The sequence below is a fragment of the Salarias fasciatus genome, chromosome 11 (assembly GCF_902148845.1).
Source record: "Salarias fasciatus chromosome 11, fSalaFa1.1, whole genome shotgun sequence".
NCBI lineage: Eukaryota > Metazoa > Chordata > Actinopteri > Blenniiformes > Blenniidae > Salarias > Salarias fasciatus.
In genome coordinates this window covers 12,332,994-12,356,429 of record NC_043755.1, presented here as the reverse complement: position 1 = coordinate 12,356,429, position 23,436 = coordinate 12,332,994, and the positions used below count along the sequence as shown (strand labels likewise).

The following is a 23,436-nucleotide window of genomic DNA, read 5'->3' as shown; positions in this document are numbered from 1 at the left end:
TGTTGGATGCAGGAGATATTTACCGATCGCGCTGTGTCTGCTGTTCTCCATCTCCTCCAGTTTGAGGTTGAGGGCTGACTCAGTCTCCGACTTGGAGCTGCTGTCAGACTCCTCTTCTTCGTTTGACCGAGCCGTCACACCGCTGACGGACGTCTCCGCGGCGGCGAGGACTCGCACGGACCCGCTGGCCGAGCTGCTGGTGAGGGTGCTGCAGCGGGAGCCGGTCTGGTCCAGGTCAGCGTCTGAGTCCTCCAGGCTGTGGCTGAGCTCAGAGCTTGAATCCTGCGCGGTCAGGCTGTCGGCGGTGCTGCTGCTCGGGGTCGGGGAGCTGCGGGCCGGGGCGTCGTCGTACACGTGCAGAGGTTTGACCGCTACCTTAATGGGGGCTGGTTTTGACGTTTGCGTTACCACGGTGGGAGCAGAGACGCCGGATGACTGCGCCACCCTGATGAAGAGGGCCGGGACAGGCGCCTCTGTCTCGTAGCTGTCAGGAGTGGCAGCGGTGGATGCTGAAGCATCATCGGAGCCTTGGGAGACGGAAGTCGGTGTGGGAGGAGGAGCTGGAGCCTTTCTTTTCCTCTGCTGGCTTTCTGAACCAAGGTTCATCTGAGAAGAAAAGGTGAAAAGACAGAAGGTTGATTTCCATTGGCACTTTTTGCGGATGCACACACTTATTTTATTCTTTTTAAATGATCTGAAACATGACATATCACGACACTTTGTGTGGTCTAACTTAACCTATGAGAACTGAAAAGTTTGAGCCTGAATTCTTTATATAGTCCCATGGGCTGAAAATTAGTTTATGGCTAATGTTACAAATTTAGGTAAGATTAGGGGTTTCAGAAAAGAATTATATGAGCGTGTGTGTGTGTGTGTGTGTGTGTGTGTGTGTGTGTGTGTGTGTGTGTGTGTGTGTGTGTGTGTGTGTGTGTGGTTTAACTATAAATTAGCCTGTAAATTCAGTTTGCCAAGACTGAAGTACAGTTTACTACGGAGTAATTAAATCAAGTGGAGCCCTGGCAGCCATCACAGTCTTTAAAAGCAGAAGAGTGCCAACATTCCTTTTAAATTCAAAACGGCAAGACATATAAGGTTTGGCAGCAACAGTTTCAATACGCTGTGCTACAGCACTGTGCTATGATAGTACACGAGTTCCTATATTTCACTGTGGCATTTCTCGTGCTTCTTCAGTAAGAATGTCAGCCATCATCCTAATGAAACACTGTTGCATTTACAAGTCTGTCCTGAAGTCTGAGATATCAAAGCCCACTGACAGCTTAGGTATCTGCCAAATGATGTAATTATGTTCACTGTGAGTGCAATGGACAGGGCACGTTCAGAAACTGTGTCTAAGAATGTTTGTCTCATTTCAGCTTAGTTTGTAAACAAAAATGTCCAAGAAATTGAAGAAGATTCAAAACATTCAGCTTTCATTTCATGTTTCTCCATTAACATTAACATTTAGGAGAATAATGCCATTTCATAGTTTGCATAATTACAATGATGGCAAAACAAATAAAAATAAACAATTAAGGCAATGAAAAAAAAAACTACTTAAAAAGATGTTTTTTCATTAAACAGGAACAAATAAGGAGAAAAGCCATAATCATGAATATCTCATGAACTAGATGGGAGGGAAATCTGTGGTGTTAGATGTGAGGAGCAGAGCATCCACACACTCATTTACACTTTAATCTCAATCTCTAAGAAGCTTCATTTTAAAGAATCCATTTTCACGTGCTTGCTCTAGTGGTAAAGATATCCTGATTATCAAGAAATGCCCCTTTTAATGCTTATGCTCCCAACTTTCCTTCGCTCAACAGAGAACATTTTCAGAACTGCAGGCAGTGTTGCATCATGCAAAGGGACGAGAAAAGAGAACAGGCCACCTTGCTTTTCTGCGGGGAGACTGGGTTCACACACATGAACTCAGTGAACCCGCTGCATGGCAGGCTATGGAAATCCAAATGGCCCCCCAACTGGTTGTCTTTCTCCTCCTTGGTCTCCAGCTTCTCACTCCTTGGCATTCATACATACGTACATGAATACAGACATAGCAGTGGAAGTGGGCCAAAGTTGAAGCTGCAATGGATGACTGACTTGCCTATGAAGGTGTGTGTGTGTGTGTGTGTGTGTGTGTGTGTGTGTGTGTGTGTGTGTGTGTGTGTGTGTGTGTCTTCCCTACAGAGTGAAACATAAGACCCCAACCAGTCCCTACTATGAAAAGAGCACTGGCCCCAACATACAAGCAAACGCACACACAATTTTCTGTTCAGATGTACGGGCTTGCAGACACACACAACACACGTATATGCACATCAGAGGGAACAGTATATCTCATACCCCAGGCTGAGCTGGGGTGTATAGATTAGGGTGTATTGAGGGTTGCTCTCATGAGCTTATTGGCGCCATGACGGGGGAACACAGCATGTGCTTGAGAGTCTGAAGACTCAAGAATCTACATTGCACCACATTCAAGGTCAGACTGTACATTAAGTTAAGCCAGCTATGTAATATGATTATGTTCAAACGAGGTTTATGTCTGTTGTTTACAGTTTTTCCTAGTACTAGTAGATGGAGAATTTTCGCTATTTTTAAAAGTATGTTAAACTGAAAAGATTGAGTTTCTGACTGCTATCTGAAAAAGAAAAAATCCAAAACTACTACTTCTCCAAGACTTTAGACACATGGACAAAAGTTACAAACACATAAAGTCTCATTATAATAAACTAAATCAAGTAACCCAATGGATTCTAAATCCAGTGTAGCAGCTCCATGCTGCATCAAGTCCCAAGTTTAAACAATGTGAAATGAAATCAATGCAGAACTGTTGCTGTAAGTAATAAGCATCCTATCAAAAAAACTTCTTTTACACAACTTTTTCAAATCAATGCATGAGAGGGATGGATGCTCAAGGATATTTGATTTGATTGGCGTGTGTGTTTTTTTTAACAACATCACCAATGAGGAATAAATAGCATGACTGAGCAACGAACTGGTGCATATATTAAACATATATAATCTTACAATCCTCAACTCCTTATTTACTTTAGCGTTTGATTCTCTCATGGAATACTTTTTTAAGGAACAACATGACATATGTGGACATGGGCGTATTGTACGGGGACGGTGCCTTTACACAATAGCACACAGAAGGCCATACCAGGACAGTCTGGTGTGTCCATTAAATTTTCCACTCTATGGTTTGAGAGGCAAAGGGCCCCATGTTGGAGCATGTTGATCAGATAGGGCCACCCATGGAGCCTTCAACCTGGTGGCGTGACCATTCATCAGTTGTTTTGAAGGACTCTTGATGGGTGAGGGGCTTTGTAACAGGGCAACATTACAGTGCTAATGTGGAATGTGAAATGGATTATGTGCATGTATAGGAGGGGGATAACACTGTATATGTGTGTGCATGTGCATGTCACCATGCATGAGTCCATTCACAGACGCATGTGTGTGTGTGTGTGTGTGTGTGTGTGTGTGTGTGCACAAACCTATGTGTATGCATGTGCATGTCGGGGGGGGATAATAATAGCAGCTGAACTGCCTCAACCGCGAGGGCAAAGAGGTCAAAAACATCCTAACAGTAGACTGGGAGACAGTTAGCGTGTGTTCGGGGCATTGTGCGTGCGTTTTAATGAACGTGTGTGGATGTGCACACATGAAGAAAAGAGTTTTATGTTAAAAGTCTGAACAATGTGTGTGTATGTGTGTGTGAAGGAGGGTGTGGTGGGGGGTGGGACAGGATGAGGAGACACATGGCTGACCCAATTCCATTGTCGTCCTCAATGTCCCACTAACCCACTGAAATTAAATGTTTTCTTCAGCCAGTCTCTGCTAAGTTCTTATGCACAGCTTGTTGTCGGGAACACGAATTGGGTGGAAGTCTACGCTGTCTTATCTAAAATACTACTTTTATTGTCGTTTTCTTCCTCGTTTTGAGTCTACTTTATATTTCGTTGTAAGATACTTTGCAGCTCATTTTAAATGTACAGCATAAATAATTGTGCTACTGAGTTTTTTTGTTTTTTTTACATTTACCTGGATTCAGTCTGCTTCTGATCCTGCTTTGTCTGTCAAAATGGGGTTATCACCATTTAAAATGACTATATTAATAAACTGTAATCAGCACATATTTTCGATTGATTAAAAGTGATATATTTGGACATAGTGTCAGAGTGTTTCAGTTGCGTCCTTCTGGGGTCATAACAGCGGATCATGTTTGATTAGGCACATTTTACATCAGAAACCCTTCTTCAGGCAACTTGAACTGGGGTCGCTGCCCTGGATGAGTCAAAGCAAACGCCACAGCAGTGACTCAAGCGTCTGAAGCAGTGGACGTCCTGTTAGAGGGCTTCAACCCACGTCACCGGTATTACAACAGTAAACAGCAGTGACTGGAATGGTTAGTCTACCACTTTCATGTCACAGCTTCAGTTCACTTGACACCACTTCACCCTGTTACAAAAACAGAAAAAGGTGTCAGATTTGAAGCAGGGCGTCATTTTTGGGAGTGCAAAACAGGTCACGACGTCCCTCCTCTAAGCTCCTGGTATGTTTGCAGGCTTTATCCTCACCCTGCCAGTTGACTTGACGTGTGCAGGAGGTGAGGGTGGTATAGTGTGTGGTGATGTAAAATCAGCAGTTAATCTGTTGAATAATGCCTTAGTGGTCTAAATGGTGGGATTTTTTTTTCCAGAGTTCTGAATTAATCTAGAAGTTAAATACTCAAATTTTGCCTATTGTGTCACTTTTATATCTGTGGAATCGATCGCCCGTGTGCTGAGAGCTTAGCTCATGGCTGTGCAACAACCTGGTGTTTGTTGGATAAAATGTTATCGGTTGCTCTGTTGAGCTTGATACCTCTACGGACATCTCACATACAGATACTTTGTCTCATAGAGGAGTATCAGTCTGGGGTTAACAAGTGTGCTAAAACCCAAACGCCAGGTCCATATGCCTGGAATGAATATAACTATAATCTAAATTAAATGCCCCATCTGATCAGCAGCTGTCTTTTCAAGGCACCACTCCAGCAAGTGGTTGGATGTTGCATTGTAAACTTGGGGAGTTTTTACACAGGATGTTCTCTCTGAGAAAAACCAGGATCCATGTACCAACTTTCTGATTACAATCCTAAAAAGATCAAAAAACACCTTTTTCTTTCAAAAACAGAATTATTATACTAAATTGGTCTCAGGGGAAAGTGATTTACAATCTTGAATACATGTTGGCCAGAAGTCTCCACATGTTTCAAAGAAACACACACAAAGACACGCGTGGTCTCAGACTGACATAAACATTTGTTTGTCCCATTGTGCCGCCTGGTTTCATGTCTAAGATGTTTTGACAGTCTCAAGTGTAAACGGATCCTGCCCTACATAGGCAGCATGGCAGGGAGACACATTCCCCTCACGATGGCCCCTAACTCACACTTTCACAATCTTCAAGGTCAGTGCGTAAGAACAGACACTGTACAGTGCCTTCCTGCAGTACACGGCCACGTCCACAATACCAAGTTGACATATAATAAGCAAGACATCTACAACAAAGCAGGCTTGTATGACAAAAGCCTAAAAGTAAATGAGGTGGAAAAAAATATATGTACTGCCCTGTCACCAACTGTGCATCGACGTTGCTTTCCGCTTTACGAGATTCAAGTTTACGCTCGTCCTTCATCAGAAGATTTAGTTTTAAAGGATGCGACAAATTTTTGATTGCGTGACTAATGTATCATTTGTTCTAATTACTAGTTCAGTTTTATCTCTATAGGACTGATTGCAATGTAGCCAAACAGTGGTGCTCATAGGTAATAAATGGATATTTGTAATATCGATGCTTTTGTCAGATTCACTTCAATGACAACTGAGTCTGACTTGGGGAAAAAAACAGTTGCAACACAAGAAAGTATACTTTACTTACAAAGAGATACCTCTCTGCATCTAATCCATCCTATTCATAGTTAATGTTAGGTACATATATTAGAAGCAGAGGGCTGCTCGGGGAGCGAGTGGGGGTCAGGTTTCTTGTTCAAAGACTCACACTGGTAACCGGTTAGCAAACTCCCAATCCCAAATCTGCTTCTCTTCTCTCTTGGCCACCACCAATAGCACCTGCTTTTTCCAAATAAACAAAAACAAAGACTCCAAAGAGAGAATAACCATGAGAGGCGAGAGAGTGATATTTTCCTTGAGTAAGTCTAGTCTTTTTTTTTTTTAAGTTTACTTGTCCTTTAGCTTTCTCGTTCGCTAAGCCTTACAGAGTGAGAGAACAATAGAGAGACAGAGAACTGTGAAAAACTCTATAGTACTAATACACACAAATAGAGTGACAACCTGTTTACTGTCTGATTTTTTAAACTGTAGCAGTGCATCAGAGCAACACATTTAGTCACCACTGTTGATAATTATGGGTTGATGGATGCTGTAAGCAAAACAAAAAGAATAAAAAAAAAAACCCTCTTCCTCTACTGATCATTACGGGGGATTCTTGAGGAGCTAAGTCAATCCTGAAACTGGTTGAAATGTAGCTTATTTAAAAAAAAATTCCACACATAAATAACAGTAACATATTGCAACACATCACATTACTTCACTAATGTTTATACTCCAGATTGCCACTGTGCCAGTGACACAAAACATGAAAACACGCAGCCTACTGAGGACAGTGCCCACTCTATTTTGGTCCCTCGCAGTGCTGAACAGCACAAGGGCAAAGATTCAGTCAGCAATTTTGCCCCCTGAAATTTAATCAGAATTTTTTGGTACGCCTCCAGCTCAGAGCCAGTCTGCAGATTTTAAGTTCCGCACTGGAGTTTTCTGAGCACTGAGTTTCCAGGCTTGGTTTTCACATGATCTGATAAATGCACACTATGCTGATCAGTCCAGGGCAGCCGTCCGAAGGCAGCGAGTCAGACAAGAGTGCAGAATAGACTAGATTTGTGACAGGAGTCTAAAATATTATCTAAAATTAAACACAGTAACAAAAGAGCAGTGAAATCTGTTGAGTCTATAATTAGCTATGGATAAAGTTTTTTTAAAAGCTTTTGTTCATTTTCTTTTCTGCCGACTTACGACAGCCTGCTTACTGCTGCTGATCCTATTACTCCTTCACCCTTGCTCTTTAATACTGCAAGTCCTCCGTTGAACTCTTACCCCGATGTGTCCGCCTCCTGCAAGGTGAGCGTGGCTCTAAAGGCATGCCAACATTTTTCATGCTGTATTGCACTTTTAGAAACATGACCCCAAAGCTTATACATTGTTAATGTTGCATAACCAAAATACATCCAAACTGCTTGGAAGAACTGCGATACCTCATGTTGACCTTTAAGCTCTGTGAAACTGTCACTCAGCTTTCCTCCTCTGCTCTTTATCCTCTCTGTCATCCTCCGCTTCAGACGCTTTGTCTTCATCTCTAAACTCTTTGTGCTTACACACAACAACAGACAAACTCTCGCTAAAGAAGCACCTTCTCTTACTCTGCAGTGAAGTGAACTTTACACAGGAACCACAGGGACAGATTGCCCATCGCTGATCACAGACGCGAGCCTGCGTTTCTCTGAAGTCAGTCTTCCAAAAACAAACTTTAATTAAGAGCTGCTTCAGAAAAACAAACACCCACAAATTATTGATTGTTGTGCTGAAGAAGCAACTATAAACTTCTCTAGGTCCCCGTGCTGGAGACTCTGCAGAGCGTCTGACCCTCCTGTAGCCGACGATGACTTTGCGCTCTTCCAGGAATATTATGTCATCTGTTTTTAATGAGAGCTCTTCCCACTCTTGCTGCTTTAAATAGGAGACTGTCTCCCAGACATCACAAAGGTCAGTGGTTTGATTTAATCACATTATTAAAGAAAAAAAAAGGCTCCTTAACGATACAAGAGTTTTCACTGCAAAAAAGGTGAGAGATTTCTTTTTTTCAAATTCATTAAACATTTTTTTCAAATCTTGAACCCGAACTTGTATCCATCCAATTCTTCTATCTCCAGCTACCAATAACTCACATGTCCTCAAGTAACATTTGTGATAAAGACAGAAGGTAAAACTATTTACAAACAGGCCAAAACATCGCTACTTTTTCCAGGGTCAATAAAAAGAAATGACCTCCATCATCTTGTCATTGACGTTAATCCAATTGTGTCCCAACAATGATTTAAATGTCCTCAGCGATCTCCGCCTCTCGAATGGCTATTTAAAGACACGTGGCTTCGTTATAACAATCTTATCATTCTTATAGCTTATATTGCGACGTCTGTGCCCATTACTGTGTCTTGTAAGTCATAATTAGTTGGCCATCTAAGCTTATTTGGCACAGAAGGAGGTCTATAATGAGGGCCGTCATCAAAGAGAGCTGTCCTCAGGTGACCTGCTAGCATGCACATAATCCTCCTCTCGCCTCACCTATGTAAATATTCTTATTCTGTGAATGCAAACACGGGGCTGAACTAATTCCAAAGCAAATAAACTTTGTGTTTTCCAACGGATTTGTTGAAGTGTCTGCATTTGTTTTACGTTCTGCCAAGCAAAATGGGTCACTTTCTCCACAAACGCCAGCGATGGCGTGACATTCGCTTCCATCGAAACCTGGACTCTTGAAAGACGGTGTGCCTCTTTACTGACAGTTTTGTTTTTGTTGTTTCTGTGTGTGTGTGAGAGTGTGTGTGCGTATATAGCTTATTACCGCCTCCAGCAACCGCTACGCCAAATTTCACGTTTCAAGTGCAACTCCCTCATTGTGATGTGATGTGATTTGACACTGCACAATTGTTCTACAAATTTAAGTCATGCAGGACTCTTTAATGCTCCGGGCATTCAAACACTGTCCTGATAAGACCTAGCTGCTGCTGCGGCACTCCTCGCTGTCATGTAACTAAATCCATTTTAATCACACTCACAAGCATGCTGCTAATCTTTCAACACCTTACACTTCTGTTGTGTCCTCGGGTGATGTGAGCTAATCATATATGCATTTCCTACATCAGTCAATAATTAAACCTGTCCGCACCTTTTTTCACCGGAGAGCAGCTGCATACTGACGGAACCGACATACATTCACTAATATATACATTCCACTTCATCACTGGTAAAGGAGATGTATATTTGGAAAGTCCTGCTGCTTGCTGACCTCCCGCTGAACTGTCGATAAGACAGCTGAACGCCTTCTTGATTTTGTCCTCTCAACGCGCCTGCTCCGCACTTTGACCTTGCGATGTTTGGACATGCATAAATATACATGAGGTATTGTGTTCAGAAAGGGCAACAGTGCAGAGTACGCATGAGAGTGAAGTGAAGAAATCTATTATTAGAGCGGCCATCGAGTCCTCAGATAACCTTCCCGACTCATAATCTAGCCAGGTGCCCTTGCGAGTCCCAGTGGTGCCTCGGTACTTCAGCTCTGGTGTCCGTCATGACTCCTGATCTGACAGGTAGGCAGACAAACTACCGTTTCTGTCTGCACAAATACAATTTGGAGCACTAAAAATAATCAAAGCCGCGACAAGAAGTTTCTTGTTGGAGTCGCACTGCAATCCAATAACGAAAGGACATATTAATCATTTATACTGTGTTTTGAATAGATGGAGGACGTTCGCAGTCATAGCGAGCAAAGTCCTCCAAGTACATCAGTCATCCCAAGTTGAAATCACCAGACTGAAAAAAGCAGTTCTGCAGCCTCCTCAGTATTACACACAGACAATTAATAAAGATTTACTATCATACAAACACGTGAGGAACAACTGAATCTGACCATTGATTTTTTTTTTATGTTCAACCGTCTCAGAATTCGTATTCGTACTATTTGTAGAACACAACATTTCTATGAACAGTAATGTGTTCCTTTTTTGTTTTGCTTTGTTCATCAAACTTAGGAAAGTCGCAGCCTTTTGCACCTCGTGATAAGAAAAACATTTGTGCTGAAAAACAGGCTGCTCAAAATAAACCAAACCTATGAGCAGAGGGAAGGAAAGGAGGATGCTGGTTGCTAAACAACGCTGCCCAGCATGCCGTCACAACTCTATAACGAGACTGCAGGGAGCTGTTGCTCTAATGTAGCCTAAACAGGCCACTTAGACCTTCGGGTGGAAACACCCAAACGGCAACTGTAAGGCTCAAACACCCTGGAGGAGCAGGCCCTTTTTCAAACGCATGTTGAAATCAGCAGCACGGTCTTGTAATACCCATGTGGGTAGAAATGATTTTCATTTGCGCAAACTCATTATACAGCCTTCCTACCTGAAAGCTCTCGTAGCTGGTGTCTCCCACGCCGGGCTTCAGGGCTCCCGGTGGTACAGGGGCCCTCCTCTTCTTAGCATCGCTCTTGGGAGACATCCTGGGGATGTTCATGTCTGACTGTGACTGGCTCAAGGTGCCAGTCCGGTCCTCCAGGCAGGGAATCCCAGATATTGTGGACAGAGTCTGTGGATAAAAACAGCAATAGGGCAGTGAAGTCAGACTGATAAATGTGTATGTAAATGAGAAATTTGCAGATCAGACATAGGATCGCAAATTTATAATTTAGTGGGAAAGAGGAAACGCTTGAAGGGAAGTAACTGAGAAAAAATTGGGGGAAAAAAAAATATGGGGAAGGGTTTAGAAAATGTGCAAAACGCTCCTAAACCTCATTCAACTATAGGAAGAAATCACAAAAAATCATTTGTGTCTTGATTTTTTTTTTTAAACTTCAAATACACAACAGAACATCTGTCTAAATGAAACGAAACCTCTGAGAGAACTAATCCCCCTCAGCATGGACACTGACAACCATATAGAATCTCGAACGGTGTAAACATCATGCATGCGATTGCGCCCACATTTCCGAGATTTCAGTCCATTCTTCAGTCATAACAATTATTACAACATTTATTTGATCAAGCCAAAAGTGCGGCCGCATTTTTAAAGGGTGGCTGCTCCTGACTAAAGCACTGAAACAGCAAATGGTTTTCAATATCTGATCAAAGAAAGCTTAAAGTGCTCCTGAAAATTTGAACCTTCCTGTAGCTCAGCTTGGTACAGAACCTCGGTACAACGGGGGCACCGAACCACAGCTAACACCCCCGTGATCGAAGAAAGGAAACATTTTTTTAAGAGGAGATTAATTGATGAGTTCAGACAATGCCTGGAAACAACATAAAAGCTGAACAAAAAGGAACATTTAGTTCAGGTCATTAGAATTAATTGGGCCCAAGGTTAGAACATCTCACAGTGGGGAGGGATGGGAAAATGCCTTGAAGAGAGACGCCGAGCGCAACACTTGCTATTTTCTTTTTCCACATTCTTCAATAACTTTGAACTGTTGACGTTTTGATTTTCACAGCATGCAGAGCAATGTGTTTTTTTTTTCTCTTTTTTTGGGGGGGACCTGTTACACTCCATTAATATTACAAAAAAAGGAGGTAATAAGACAGCAAGAGAGAGACATCCCAGTAAATCCTCACACCCTCAGGTGTCGAGGCTATTATATCGATTACCTCAGTGCTGTGTCATATCATGAAACAGTATATGGTCACTTTAAAAGTGTGAAGATTAGCTTTACGCAAAAACTACCGATTGTATATTATATAAAGATACAGTCTAACAGGCAACAACATGAATGTCTTGGGTTTGATACATAAAAAACAGAACGAGCACATTCAAGGAGAAGAGGTCTAAACTATATACGAGCAAATCAACAATATGAAATATTCAGCAGACTTCTTTTTATCTACATTTCTTCACTGTGCTGTGTGACAGACACATCCCTGGGTTGACAGGAGTAAGTGCGGGGCAAGATGAAGGCAGGGCAGATTGGGGCGGGCGAGACGCAAAGAACCGAAAAAAAAAATAAAAATTCTTAAAGTTTGAAAGAGATGACTGATGTGATTTCCATTTGGAGTACTCAAAAAATGGTTTTCTTCACCTCGCCGAAAACACGACGTTCAAAGCAAAAAAATTCACATGAACTCTGCCTGACTCCTGCACCTACTCACTTCTCACTTTTTCACCCCAGTAAACAATTTGAAATCTGTCATACCGGCGAAGGAGAAAAAAAAGAGCAAACTGTGCTCCAGCATTTGAAGGGGAACCCAAACTCGCAGTGCATTCATATTAACAAGCTGACGAGCAGACAGGAAGCCTATTGAACCTGGGAATGCCTCCAACCATGCTTTACACACCGTCTCTCCTGGGAATGCCTTTGAGGACTGAGGGAGTTATCCTGCTGCGGAGCAAATATGTAAATATGAAGAACAAATCAGACATTGCTGAGAATAGTTGATTGTTTATAGTCAGAGAAACATGTCTCAGTGATTTCAAGTTGACTTCAATGTGGTTTGGAAAGAGATAATTTTACTTTCGACGAAAATACACTAAATCAGAATTATTGTAATATTTTTCCATCTATTAAATGTATATAGAAGAAAAATACAGATCATTGACAAAAAGACAAGATTTATATAAGACAATAATGCCTTGGATCACTGGCAGGAGAGTGTAACACTTTTTTTAACTGTAACTAACTTATGTGATAATCCACCAATCTACTAATAATTCTTTGTAAAAGTCTCTAAGGCAGTTTTAGTCATAATATATAATGGGTTATTCATGCAGCTGGGAATCCACAGTTATCAGTCCCACATTGCAGCAGTGTCATTTTGCCTCCAGAGAAAATATAAGTTTTCAGAAGACGTTCAGGGAATTTCAGTGTTTCGGTGTAGTTAAAGAGGACGAAAACAAAACTCAAAGACACTGCCTTAAAAAATAAAAGATTTTACATCTGAATAAAATTAAAGAGACCATCATATCCTGGAGGAGATGACAGAATCTGGTTCAGTAAAAAGTACACTGGGATTAGGGTATTTTCTGGTGATATGTCAGCTGGTTTAGGCCGTGGTGACTTCTCAAGAGCTTAAATGGGATTTTTACTTTATCCCTCTTTTAGTTTGAACTTTATGGAAGTTCACTGTAGGTTTTTATACATGATCTTATTATGTCATGTTCAGTGTAACAGATGAGATCCCACATCTGAATGAATAAAAACGGACTTAGCACTTCGTCTTTATGGACTTGTGTATAACTTAAAATCAGTGTAAGACTTCGACAAAGTAAGTACCGCATTTACCCATTTTTCAGCTCAGAATAAGGGACAGTGCTCTCTGAATATATGTGTGATTTAAGACCACACACACTTACACACACACACTGTAGTTCAGCTCCTAATGAACAATTAGAGATAAGAAGCTGGGCTTTTAGTGCTAATACAGCCAAGGTAGGGTAATCTGATGCCTTCGGGTTGATAACACTGTGCATGTATGCATTAGTGTGTGTATGGCTGTGTGTTTTTCTTGTGTGCGCAAGTGCATGTGTGTGGTCTGATAACGGTTCCTGGCTGAGAGACAATCATATCAGAGGGAAAAAGCCCGGCTGCATTAACGCACAGTGGGAAGGGCGATACAACTGAGAAACAAGGATATGAGCTGTGCTCCTTCGATGCATTTCTTAGAAACATTTCAATGTTTTAATATTCTGAAAGTTCACCTTCGACAAAATGCCTTCTGCTGTGACTAGAATCACTTTAATGTTTAATTCATGCTCATCTGCCACGATATTCATCCATCCCTACTTCCTTTCAAAGTGGTAAGAAATAGCTGAATAAAAATTCTAGCTTTGATCAGATAAACACAATAAAGGACGAGGGGGGAAAAAACACAATGACAGCTTAGACCTGGCAGATAATTCTCCATAAAACACAGCGAACGATGAACAATAAAAGTAAAAGGGTGGAGTGAAATGAGAGACTGAGCTCAGAGTAACAGTGAAGCAAAGAAGGAGACAGCCAGTGTTTTTCAGGCTAATCCAATCAAAGGCCATATTGATTGAGTTATGGCCATAACAGGTAGAGCAGTGGATAATGCAGAAACCTAATGTGGGTCTGGTCCACACTGAGACTGTAGTAAGAGAGAGGGTGGTGGGCGTGATGATGGAGAAAAAAAAAACATCTGCATGACGATGTCAGACTTTGCTTCAGTAATAATAAAACACTTTGAAGTTTTAACTTTCCAATACTTTCTTCAGATTCACTTAGCCGTGGGTTCAATATCAATATTAAATCTCCGCAGATGTCATCATCCTGGGTAAAGATATCCTGTTGGATTTATATGAGGGTCATATTTACATAAGAGCAAAGTTAGTACTTGTGTGTACCGTGAGTGTGATGGCGACAACTAGAACACTAGCAATTATTATTTTGTCCCTAAGATGAGGAGGTTCATGGGGGTTAAAAAAAAAAAAACAACTAAAAAACTCTGGATCTGTAACGGCTTACTGGCTAACCTTGAGGAGATAAATACTGCCCCCTGCAGGACAACAGTACAGAAAACCCTCATTTTACATTTCTACCTGAATTAGCACGCTCCAATCAAAAACAGCATGCCCCCATTCCCCATTCCCCCCCAGCTCCCAATGACCCATGACCTTAAGTTGGATTGAACTGTAGAGAGCAGTGTTTTCCACCTGGTCTGAATTCAGAACCCTCCATCATCCCTGAATGATGAGTGCAGCTTGAACATCAGATATTAATGAAAGAATCTCACTTCAAGCCAACACACAAGAAAAAAACACCAAGGTTCATGATAAACAACAAAATAACCAGCAAACGGTGTGGAGAGTAGGGGAAGAAATAAAACCTTTATGTTCAACTTCTGTTTGTTTGTTTGATAAAATGAAAACTATATCTTATGTTCTCCATCAAGTGCAAACAGAACTGAGCTGGTCTTCTTCTACAGCATGAAATCGTGGCTGTAAACTGACCTTACAAGAACAACAAGGAATAGACAACAATACTTGGATTTTCATCCAAAGGTTTGAAATAACTGGGTACAAACCAGCAACACACTTTATACTTGTAAAAATCACTAGTGTGGTGCTGCAGAGAGAACACAGAGCAGCTGCATGTCTGTCTGGTCAGGAGGCTGCAGCACCTCTGACTGGAAGTACCACTCTTTTATTTATCTTTTCATACAGAAGTTTTTCTATGTGTATTTCTCTATTTTTGCAGATACTGTTTCTGTCAGTACTACTAAGCCAATGCGCCAAAATTTCATTTTCAAGCACATTAAAGTGTTAGTGCCACTGATGTTACTGGTTTGCAGCCGAGTATGATCGACACAGCGGAGGGAAGCTGAAATCACAAGAAACTTCCTCAGATATTTTCATCAGCGGACATTGTGAGACGTGTTAGTAATACTTACATCATGGTGCATGTCTGTATTTTGGATTATTTTACCATCATAGTCATCCATGTCCTTAGAAGTTGGATCTGTCTGCAAACGTAAGACACAGCTGACATGCAACACTCAAACATTTCAGCCATGCATTGACCTCACTTCACCTATCAGTTTAAATATAGATGCACAGGATGTGGCGCTGACGGGGAGTTTGTTAGTTATTCCACTGTCTCGGGTTTTTCATGCCATTCGACCGACTGAGTCACAGCGAAACATGTCAAATTGAGTTAAAGTTGCTTCTGGCCCAGTTATTACACTGAAATATTTGTATATTGCTCACATAAATACTAGACAGAAAACATAATGATATTCGTTAGAATGAAGGTTTAAATTGACTGTATAATAATAAACCTTTGAGCAGTCATGAGAAATCTTACCTTTGATTTCCGCCTGCTGAACTGGAAGACACCCAGCAAGCCTTTTTTCTCTGCTCTTCCCAAACTGGTTGTACTGGAGCGAGTGGATTCTTCAAAGTGATAAAGAAAGGTGGAAAAAGAAGAAATAAAGTGAGACAGGAGAACGTCGGTCCCTCAAACTACAAGTGAGGGAGTCAAGATCATCATGGGGAACTGCAGATGAATGAAATCAATTCCTTCATGCAGAGAATTACATTCACAGTCCTGTATTTATTGAGACAGTTTGCAGAGAACTGATATATTAAAAGTTATATTTATCTTTAATGGCTCTTTTAGAAAGCTCAGAATAGATCCAAATTCACTTCAACCACATTTTATTTCAAAATTTTATGAATTAAGGGTAGTGACATGAAAAAAGATTTTAGCCAGCAGAGGGCGCTGCCGCTTCATTTTTCTCAAGTACTGCCAACAGCAAATCCTGAAGCATCAAGCAGACATGACTACTGTTAGTATATATTACACAGACAAGGAAGGAAAGTTAAAAAAATTCTACAAAAAAAAAGTACTATTATTCTACTTATCCTAAGGAAATGATGATGATGGAATCTCATCAAACTGGCAAATTATTTCCCTGACAGGCAGGCAGTCTGGACGAAGAGGGGTTAGTCAGCAAGCAGCAGTGCTTTTTGTTAGACAGCTACACACATTTGACTGAATAAGCAACACTCGGACAGACAAATCTCACGACTAATACCTGAGTAGTTAAGAGCAGGGACCGAAGCCATTTTAGGCTGGAAAACTGGAAAACATGACAAAAGTTTCAAAGTGTGCAAGATCAATAATGGGTGAAGGGATACCATCTGAAAGAACTGACGATTCTTGAGTGAACTACTGAGCATTTTTAACTTTGACTGACAATAACAGTTATCAAGGTTAAATAATCTTTGCGTAACCTTGATGAACCATAAAAACATTACAATTATGCAACAGCATTTTTCCATTAAAAAAAAAATTATATAATTTTCAACATGCTGTTATTCCTGACTATAAACCACAATCTTCTGCCCTTGATAACAACACTTGCAAAACAGAAATCTAGATTTGAGTATCAGTGGGTGTGGAGTGTCAACATAGAGATGAACCACGACTTATAATAATCCAGGGTCACTGATGAGATAATCATTTATATTTAACAAATATTGTGGCCATATGAACACTTAGACTTAGAACCCAAAGGTGTTCAAAATTAAGATGGAGCAAAGACAAACTTAGGTTGAAGTTTCTCTTTCGTCAATACTGTTTTCTTTTAAACCAACACTGATCTACTTAAAACATAATGCAAACATTTATTTCTGTGTGAGTCACAGCAATACTGAACAGTCTCATGTTAGCTTTGTGGGAGGATTTTCAGGAACTCCAAGCTTTTCTTGGGCCAAGTTTCCACATAGTCTGGTTGTTACAAAAAAAACCCTGATATTTCAATCTCTAATTTTTTTTCTTCTAGTTTTTTTTTTTTTTTTTTTTAGTTTACATAAACCTGCATTGAAAACCTTGTTAAGAGCTGCTATGAGCATGCCGAGCCTGTTGGCGGCAGTGTAATGAGGCATATGAATCCATGATAGCCAATCCAGGAAACACAGTTCGATGAAGCTTCTGTCACATATTGTGAATTCAATACACTTTGACTAGACTTCTCAGAGATAATTGGTTTTGGGTGACTTGTATCTTTGATTACATGTAAACAAAAAGACTCTGTGTCTATGTGTCGATTTTTGAGCCTCCATTTTTATACTTCAAAAACTTTTAATTGCAGTTTAAACTGATAGAAGATATTTTTTTTAAATAAAACACCAAAAATAAATGAACAGCAGGTTGTGTTGGGCGGGGTTTACCTAGACTCTGATCATGTACGTAGAGCTCCTTGATCCCCAGGTCCGTCAGAGACTTGTCCAGCGGCAGCTCGTGGCGGCTGACGCCGTCCTTCATGAGCAGCACATGTGACGGCTCAAACTCGCACTTGTCACAGATGACTGGTATCAAAGCTTTGAGTGGCGCCAGCGGGTTGACCCGGACCACGGCCTTCTGGCTGCCGTGGAAGTTCACCATCAAACGCACGGTTTTCTGGGAGGTGAGAGGGCAGCGAGTGAGTTCAGGTAAAACAATGAGATCCAGGATGGAGAAGGTCACATCAGATAGAAAGAAGTTAATCAAAATACTGGTGAGAGAAATAACACTGTTGAGCTGACTTGATCAAGAACAAACATCATGACATGAGCTGAACAACTGTCTGTCACCATATTTAGTCTAAGATTCATATTCTGTATAGGTAAGCACTGTAGTTGCTCATAATAAACGCCTAACAAGTCCAATGTGCATGAGAAAACAGAACAAAACAAGAACATAGGACACAAGGCATTTCTAGAATGAGTAACTTGAGGTTAGACTTTGGTTGCTGACTCAAAAACGCGACTTTTATAGGCTCAAAATGAGGACTTGTGTCTCCCTATCTGCGGCTGAGCACGTGCGCTGGAACAGTTAAATTTCGGGTTAAATTTTAAAAAGATTTAAAACTCAACACTGACAAAATCAAAAGTCTTCCAGCTACTACAATTGGAAGGCTTTGAAATCATTGTCTTTGACATCCTTAAATGGGTAAAACAGCACTAAACCATATAACCTTTAAGAACATCAGATCGGTGATAAGAGGGACACACGAGGGAAGAAGGAGCAGAGCAGAGACTGACAGTGGTGTCTGAAACAGTGTCAGCCTCTGGCCTGAGGCCAGGTGGGGTCAAAGGCAGAGAGAGCAGCCAGTGAGCCCTGAGAAGAGCAGAGAAATAATGCATGGTAACTAAAGGTAAGGCACTCATCAAATATTCAAACTGTAGGAGGAGAGTGAAGGAGAAGCAGGGGTAAAGAATAGAGAAAGATACAGATATCATGAAGGGACAAAAGGTTTGAATAAACCCAAAGATAAGGCCGAGGCCGACCGGAGGGGATGCATCATAGAAAAGACACTCCAAACCGAAAATTAGGTTTAAGAAGCTAAAACTGGTCAGGTTATTACCAATCAACTTCCTACCTTAGCATGGGCCCTTACAGGCTTCACTGGCCTTGCTTTCTGCCAATGGCCAAGGGTAAAACGGTAGAGAGGGGAGGGACAGGCATTACATAAGACTACAGACATCTGCCCTTTGTAAAACTCAATTCTAGTAGAGAAACACTCTTCCTCTGGCATGTTGAACTGCACTAACGTACTCTGTTTCATGTGAAAAAAAAATCTTTAATTGCTTTAAAATATGAGGTGAAAACTTGTCAGAATAAAGCAGAGGAGGACGCAGCTCGTGGCCTGTAAACCAAATTTCTGTTTCAAATTCACACACAGCTCACACACCATCCAGTCCCCAATGTCAACTCACCTCGGGAACTTTGGGTGCTGGTCTGCGCGGCACTTTCTCCTCCCAGACTTTCTGCTTGATGACGATGGCGGCCACGTTGAGCGAACCGAGCAGGGCGTTGGGTTTGAACCCCAGAGAGTGGCCCTCGGGCGACAGCGGCTCCAGGGTGTGCAGCGCCGGGTTGAGGTGGTAGCGACTGCACAGCTCGACCAGCAGGTCCATCAGCGCTTTACTGGGGGGGGCGAGGGGTGAGAGGGGAAAGTGAGTGTGTGGGGGGGGGGGGGCGGCGGAGGAGGGGGGTTGTTGGAAGAAAGCACCGGCGGAGGAGGAGATGGGGAGAGAAAGAGAGGGAGGAAGGAAGGACAGAGGATAGGGTTACACAGCCTCCCAACCTTTAGTGCCAATAAAAAGAAAACGAGGCACACTCTCACCTGATCCACTATAACCCGATCGACACAGGAGATACAGATATAGAGATAGATATACAGCTAAAAGTTAAATTCGTTTATTATATATCTGGTGGCAATTGTTGAAACAAACTTTAAATTTCAAAAACAAAGACTAAAACTGATATCGGCCTTCATGAATGGTGACTGTATCATGAATTGGATGTTTCATAATGTCCCAAACAAGCGTGGAAACCCATAAAAGCTGAATGTTAAAGTTCACTGTGAATGGCATCACGGCGCCACTGCGTACTCAATTATCTCATTAAAACAATCAGAATGTTATGAAGAACATCGCGATAAACATTATTATCATCGGATTTTATTATGATTGTTCCCACGAAAGCCTCACATGGCAGCATATAAACACAGAAGCGTCTGGTCTAATCCTGTAGATTTAATCTGGGAGGTGCAGCAACACAAAATCTCTAAATTGGCAGCAACAAAAACCAGTGGATAAGAGGAATAATGCCTTTGCTATCTACTTATGTCCACTGCTTTGTGCGTCTGTTTTGGGGAGGGGGGGGGGCCGATGACGAGGTCTATAGTACTACCTGTCAATCCTCAGATAAAGAGACCAAGAGACACTCTCCAATGTTTTCTGGGAACGGCCAGATCCAATGACAGCACTGAGAGCGATACCACCACAAAGAGCACCATTGACCATCACTAACACATGAACACAGGCTGCAGCTGAAATCTGCAGGTCCTGGGCGCGTTTATTCTAAGTTCTGTGATGCGGGGGTTTTAAGATGAGCACTAAAGCATATTTCAGAATCATAATCTGTTTTCATTTTAATTAAAATAAAAAAATTGAAACAATTGTGCATTTTAATAAAGGAATGATGAGATTAAGACCATGATGATTTATTTTCCCAAGAAGGAAAAAGGAAAAAGCATCTCTCTGACTGCTTTAGGGTATTTTTTGCTGCTGCAATGCACGCAGAGCTTTTTACAATTACATAAAATGAACACATTGAAAAATATTGCAGTGTGTTGGTCAGAGGATTCTTTACACAGAGAAAGATCGCCCAGCCATGCTTTTAGCAGTTTGACCTCAGAGCAGGGATCTTAGCTACGCTCACTTTCACTGGTGGTGGCATTAGAAAGTGCCAGAGGCTGGGAGAGCAGGAAGCACAGAGGTATAAAGAACTGGAAAACCACAGACAAGTGGATCAGAGAATTCCAACACATTTATTTCACAAGTTCACAAACAAATGAATCATTTAGGACTATTAAGTACTTTTCAATAAGTCATGTGGAGCTGGTGTGTGTTTGTGGTCTGCTGATGGACTGTGCGACAGGTTTGTCAAACAAACCTTTGTAGCTGTGGCGCTTGATTAAGATTCTGACTCAACACCTCAGAGTAAAGCAAACCAACCCAATATGCCTGAATACACTGTTCTCCTGAGGTGTGTTTATATGTTCAGGGTGTTTGACGCAGGAAACCTGCATAGCTTGCTTTCATGACATTTGCTGTTTCGGTAGTTTTGGTTTGATTAATTCGGGATTTTCTGTGCTATAAAAGTTATGTTTTACAGGAATATTGATCACCCTGGGAGGATAAGTTCATGTTAACAGGTGATACAATTCAAAAGGTACAAAAACCCTGGCTAGTCTCCTGCAAGTTTCTTTTCAGAATAATGTGTGGTTTAATAAAATGAGTTTTATGCGCTACATTTTCCTTTTCAAAACAATGTCTTCCCAGATGCTAGGAGGAGAGATCACGCCGACAAAGGGTTTCCCCCTGGCTAATGGTTTCCTCTTGCTTTTAAAGAATCCTGCTCTTCAAACATTAATATTTAAGAATGTGCAGGGCAGGCACACATTTCTTTAGAAGTTTCATCAAAACATTTATGAATCAGCAGCATAAAGGGAGAGCACAGGTGAGTGAAAACATTATCCAGTTTAAGAAATGCAGGTTGTGTTGAGGTGCAGGTTAAGAGGTTAAAGGTGTCAACTGGTTTCATAATATTGAAAGATGATGTGTTACACCTTCATGCTTGCTGGAACTGCAACTCATTATAAAGTTCTGCCTGTGTAATTCACATCAGAGACTCATTAGCAGATAGTGAACATTTAGTATCAGCAGTTCATGATGCTGTGGTGCATTTATGACACTGCAGTCTGATGTGGTCAACTGGCACACATATAACCACCAGATCAATGTCTGGTGATCTTCCAAAGCAGCGACAAGATAAGTGAGTAAAAAATACTGTCACCTCAAAGAATTAGGTAAAGGTAAATTCTACCTTCTAGATTTTAAAATGTATTCTTCAGAAAACTTGAGAGAAGCATGACCGAGGCAGTGGTTCACATGAAATGTGTTCACGGTCATCTAAAGAGCGTCTTGTGTTCTGTCACTGAGCCATCCCAAGTTTTCCGAGTCAAAGGAGAGACCCTCATTAGAGACACACTGTGTGACAAAAGCTTGTGCTGAAAGTGGGACTGAGACCAAATCCACGAGGCCCCACTGGCGCAGCAACCAAAACAGAGCCAGGAGCAACAAACAGGTCTCCAAGAAAGATGCTGCTCTGCCAAGCACACACACAGCTGTATGGACGTTGCATGGCTTCATAAGCTGTAGACACACCACCGTGTTTATAAGTACATAAACAATACATGAAATACCTTACCTTCCATCCTCAATCACAGACGTCTGGTGTCCCTGTGGCAGCGTGAGCTTGAACTCCACGGTGGGCTTCAGGATGTTCTCCTTAGCGTCCATGCCCGACGTCCCTCCACTGTCGGGTGCAGGGTTTCTGAAGATCTGGCGAGGAGCGGGTTGAGGAATCCGCGGGGGAGGAGGGGCGTGCGCCTTCATTCTCCTCCTGGAAAAGAGAAACGCACACGAAAAGGATCAATATAAGAATTTTATCTGCCGCCTGTTTCCTTGATCGTACACATTCTCAGACTTGGTTTTCTATAAGAAGCGATCATGGATCGATGGCGTCTCACTGGAGTGTTGCAATAAAAATATTTTTCATCTGATGAAAGTTCTCAACTTCTTGCAAGCAAATTAAATTAGATAATTTCATTATTTAATCTGAATAATTTCTGTTTTTATTTCAAGAGTTCGGTTACACAACAGAATAATGACTTCGACCTGAGGAGCAGCCTGAACGCCAACAGCTTCTGTCTGCCTGTTTCTGCCAGTGACACATCTTGTCTCTTCATTTAGGTGACATAACATCCTAAAGATATGCTGAGATGATGAAACCCTTTATCAGATGTTTATCTGGTCTGTTGCTGAGATTCCTCTGTACCATAATTAAGTGTGTCCCAACAACGCCCTCTGAAACCACGCCTAAGCACTTCAATTCATCCCTCTATAAAAATCCAATGTCTCAACACCCATCAATGCCCACTAAAAATAAATAAATAAATAAATAAATAAATAACAGTCCAGCTTGAAGAGCAAATTCACATAAAAACATGAAAAAGTAGAGAAGTTTATTAAAGAGTGTGCTGATGCAGTAATGTTTAACATTCACAGTAACTAAATACAAATATCTTTCACAATTTTAGGAATTTTTAAGTAATTTTAAGGCACAGAGACCATTATTGTCAACAATAATTCAGTTAAATGATATTAATGTAATAATGCGAACGCACGCTTCTCCTCATGTGACTGTTGACAAGATGCCACAATGTATACGTTTGACCTCGCCTGCGCAGGAAGTGTACTCAGCCTGACAAAGCCCGCCGATTAACCAAATATCAGAAGTTTTCTTCTTCTCAACACTGATGAATATCCACTCTGTTTGACAGCACACATTTCAGCACACGCTCCCTCGGGCAAACATCAGCCTTAAGCCAACGAGAGAAAAGCATCACACTCACGTCAAAAGCAACTCCTTCCAAAAGTATTATCTGTCAGATGGTGTTTAAATCCTGTTCCAAGGATTTGCCACACTCTGAGAAAGCCTGCGCGTATAGAATAGTGCGATCCAGCAATGTGTAATCCAGTATTT

At 41.4% G+C, this 23,436-nt stretch overlaps 1 protein-coding gene across 6 annotated transcripts in view; it reads right to left on the bottom strand.

The window, feature by feature from the left end:
• The window catches only part of cobl (cordon-bleu WH2 repeat protein), a 51,276-nt gene that overhangs the window by 16,152 nt on the left and 11,688 nt on the right, over nt 1–23,436 (bottom strand). For 4 of the 6 annotated variants that reach the window (XM_030102841.1, XM_030102845.1, XM_030102843.1 and 1 more), the window contains 8 exons: nt 22,099–22,293; nt 19,038–19,248; nt 17,511–17,739; nt 16,373–16,417; nt 15,640–15,728; nt 15,227–15,298; nt 10,236–10,418; nt 24–606 (listed from right to left, as the gene is read on the bottom strand). In XM_030102841.1, the coding sequence (XP_029958701.1) occupies nt 24–606; nt 10,236–10,418; nt 15,227–15,298; nt 15,640–15,728; nt 16,373–16,417; nt 17,511–17,739; nt 19,038–19,248; nt 22,099–22,293 (1,607 nt within the window). The remainder of the gene's footprint in view (nt 1–23; nt 607–10,235; nt 10,419–15,226; nt 15,299–15,639; nt 15,729–16,372; nt 16,418–17,510; nt 17,740–19,037; nt 19,249–22,098; nt 22,294–23,436) is intronic. The other 2 variants (XM_030102844.1, XM_030102846.1) reach the window with 1 other exon arrangement.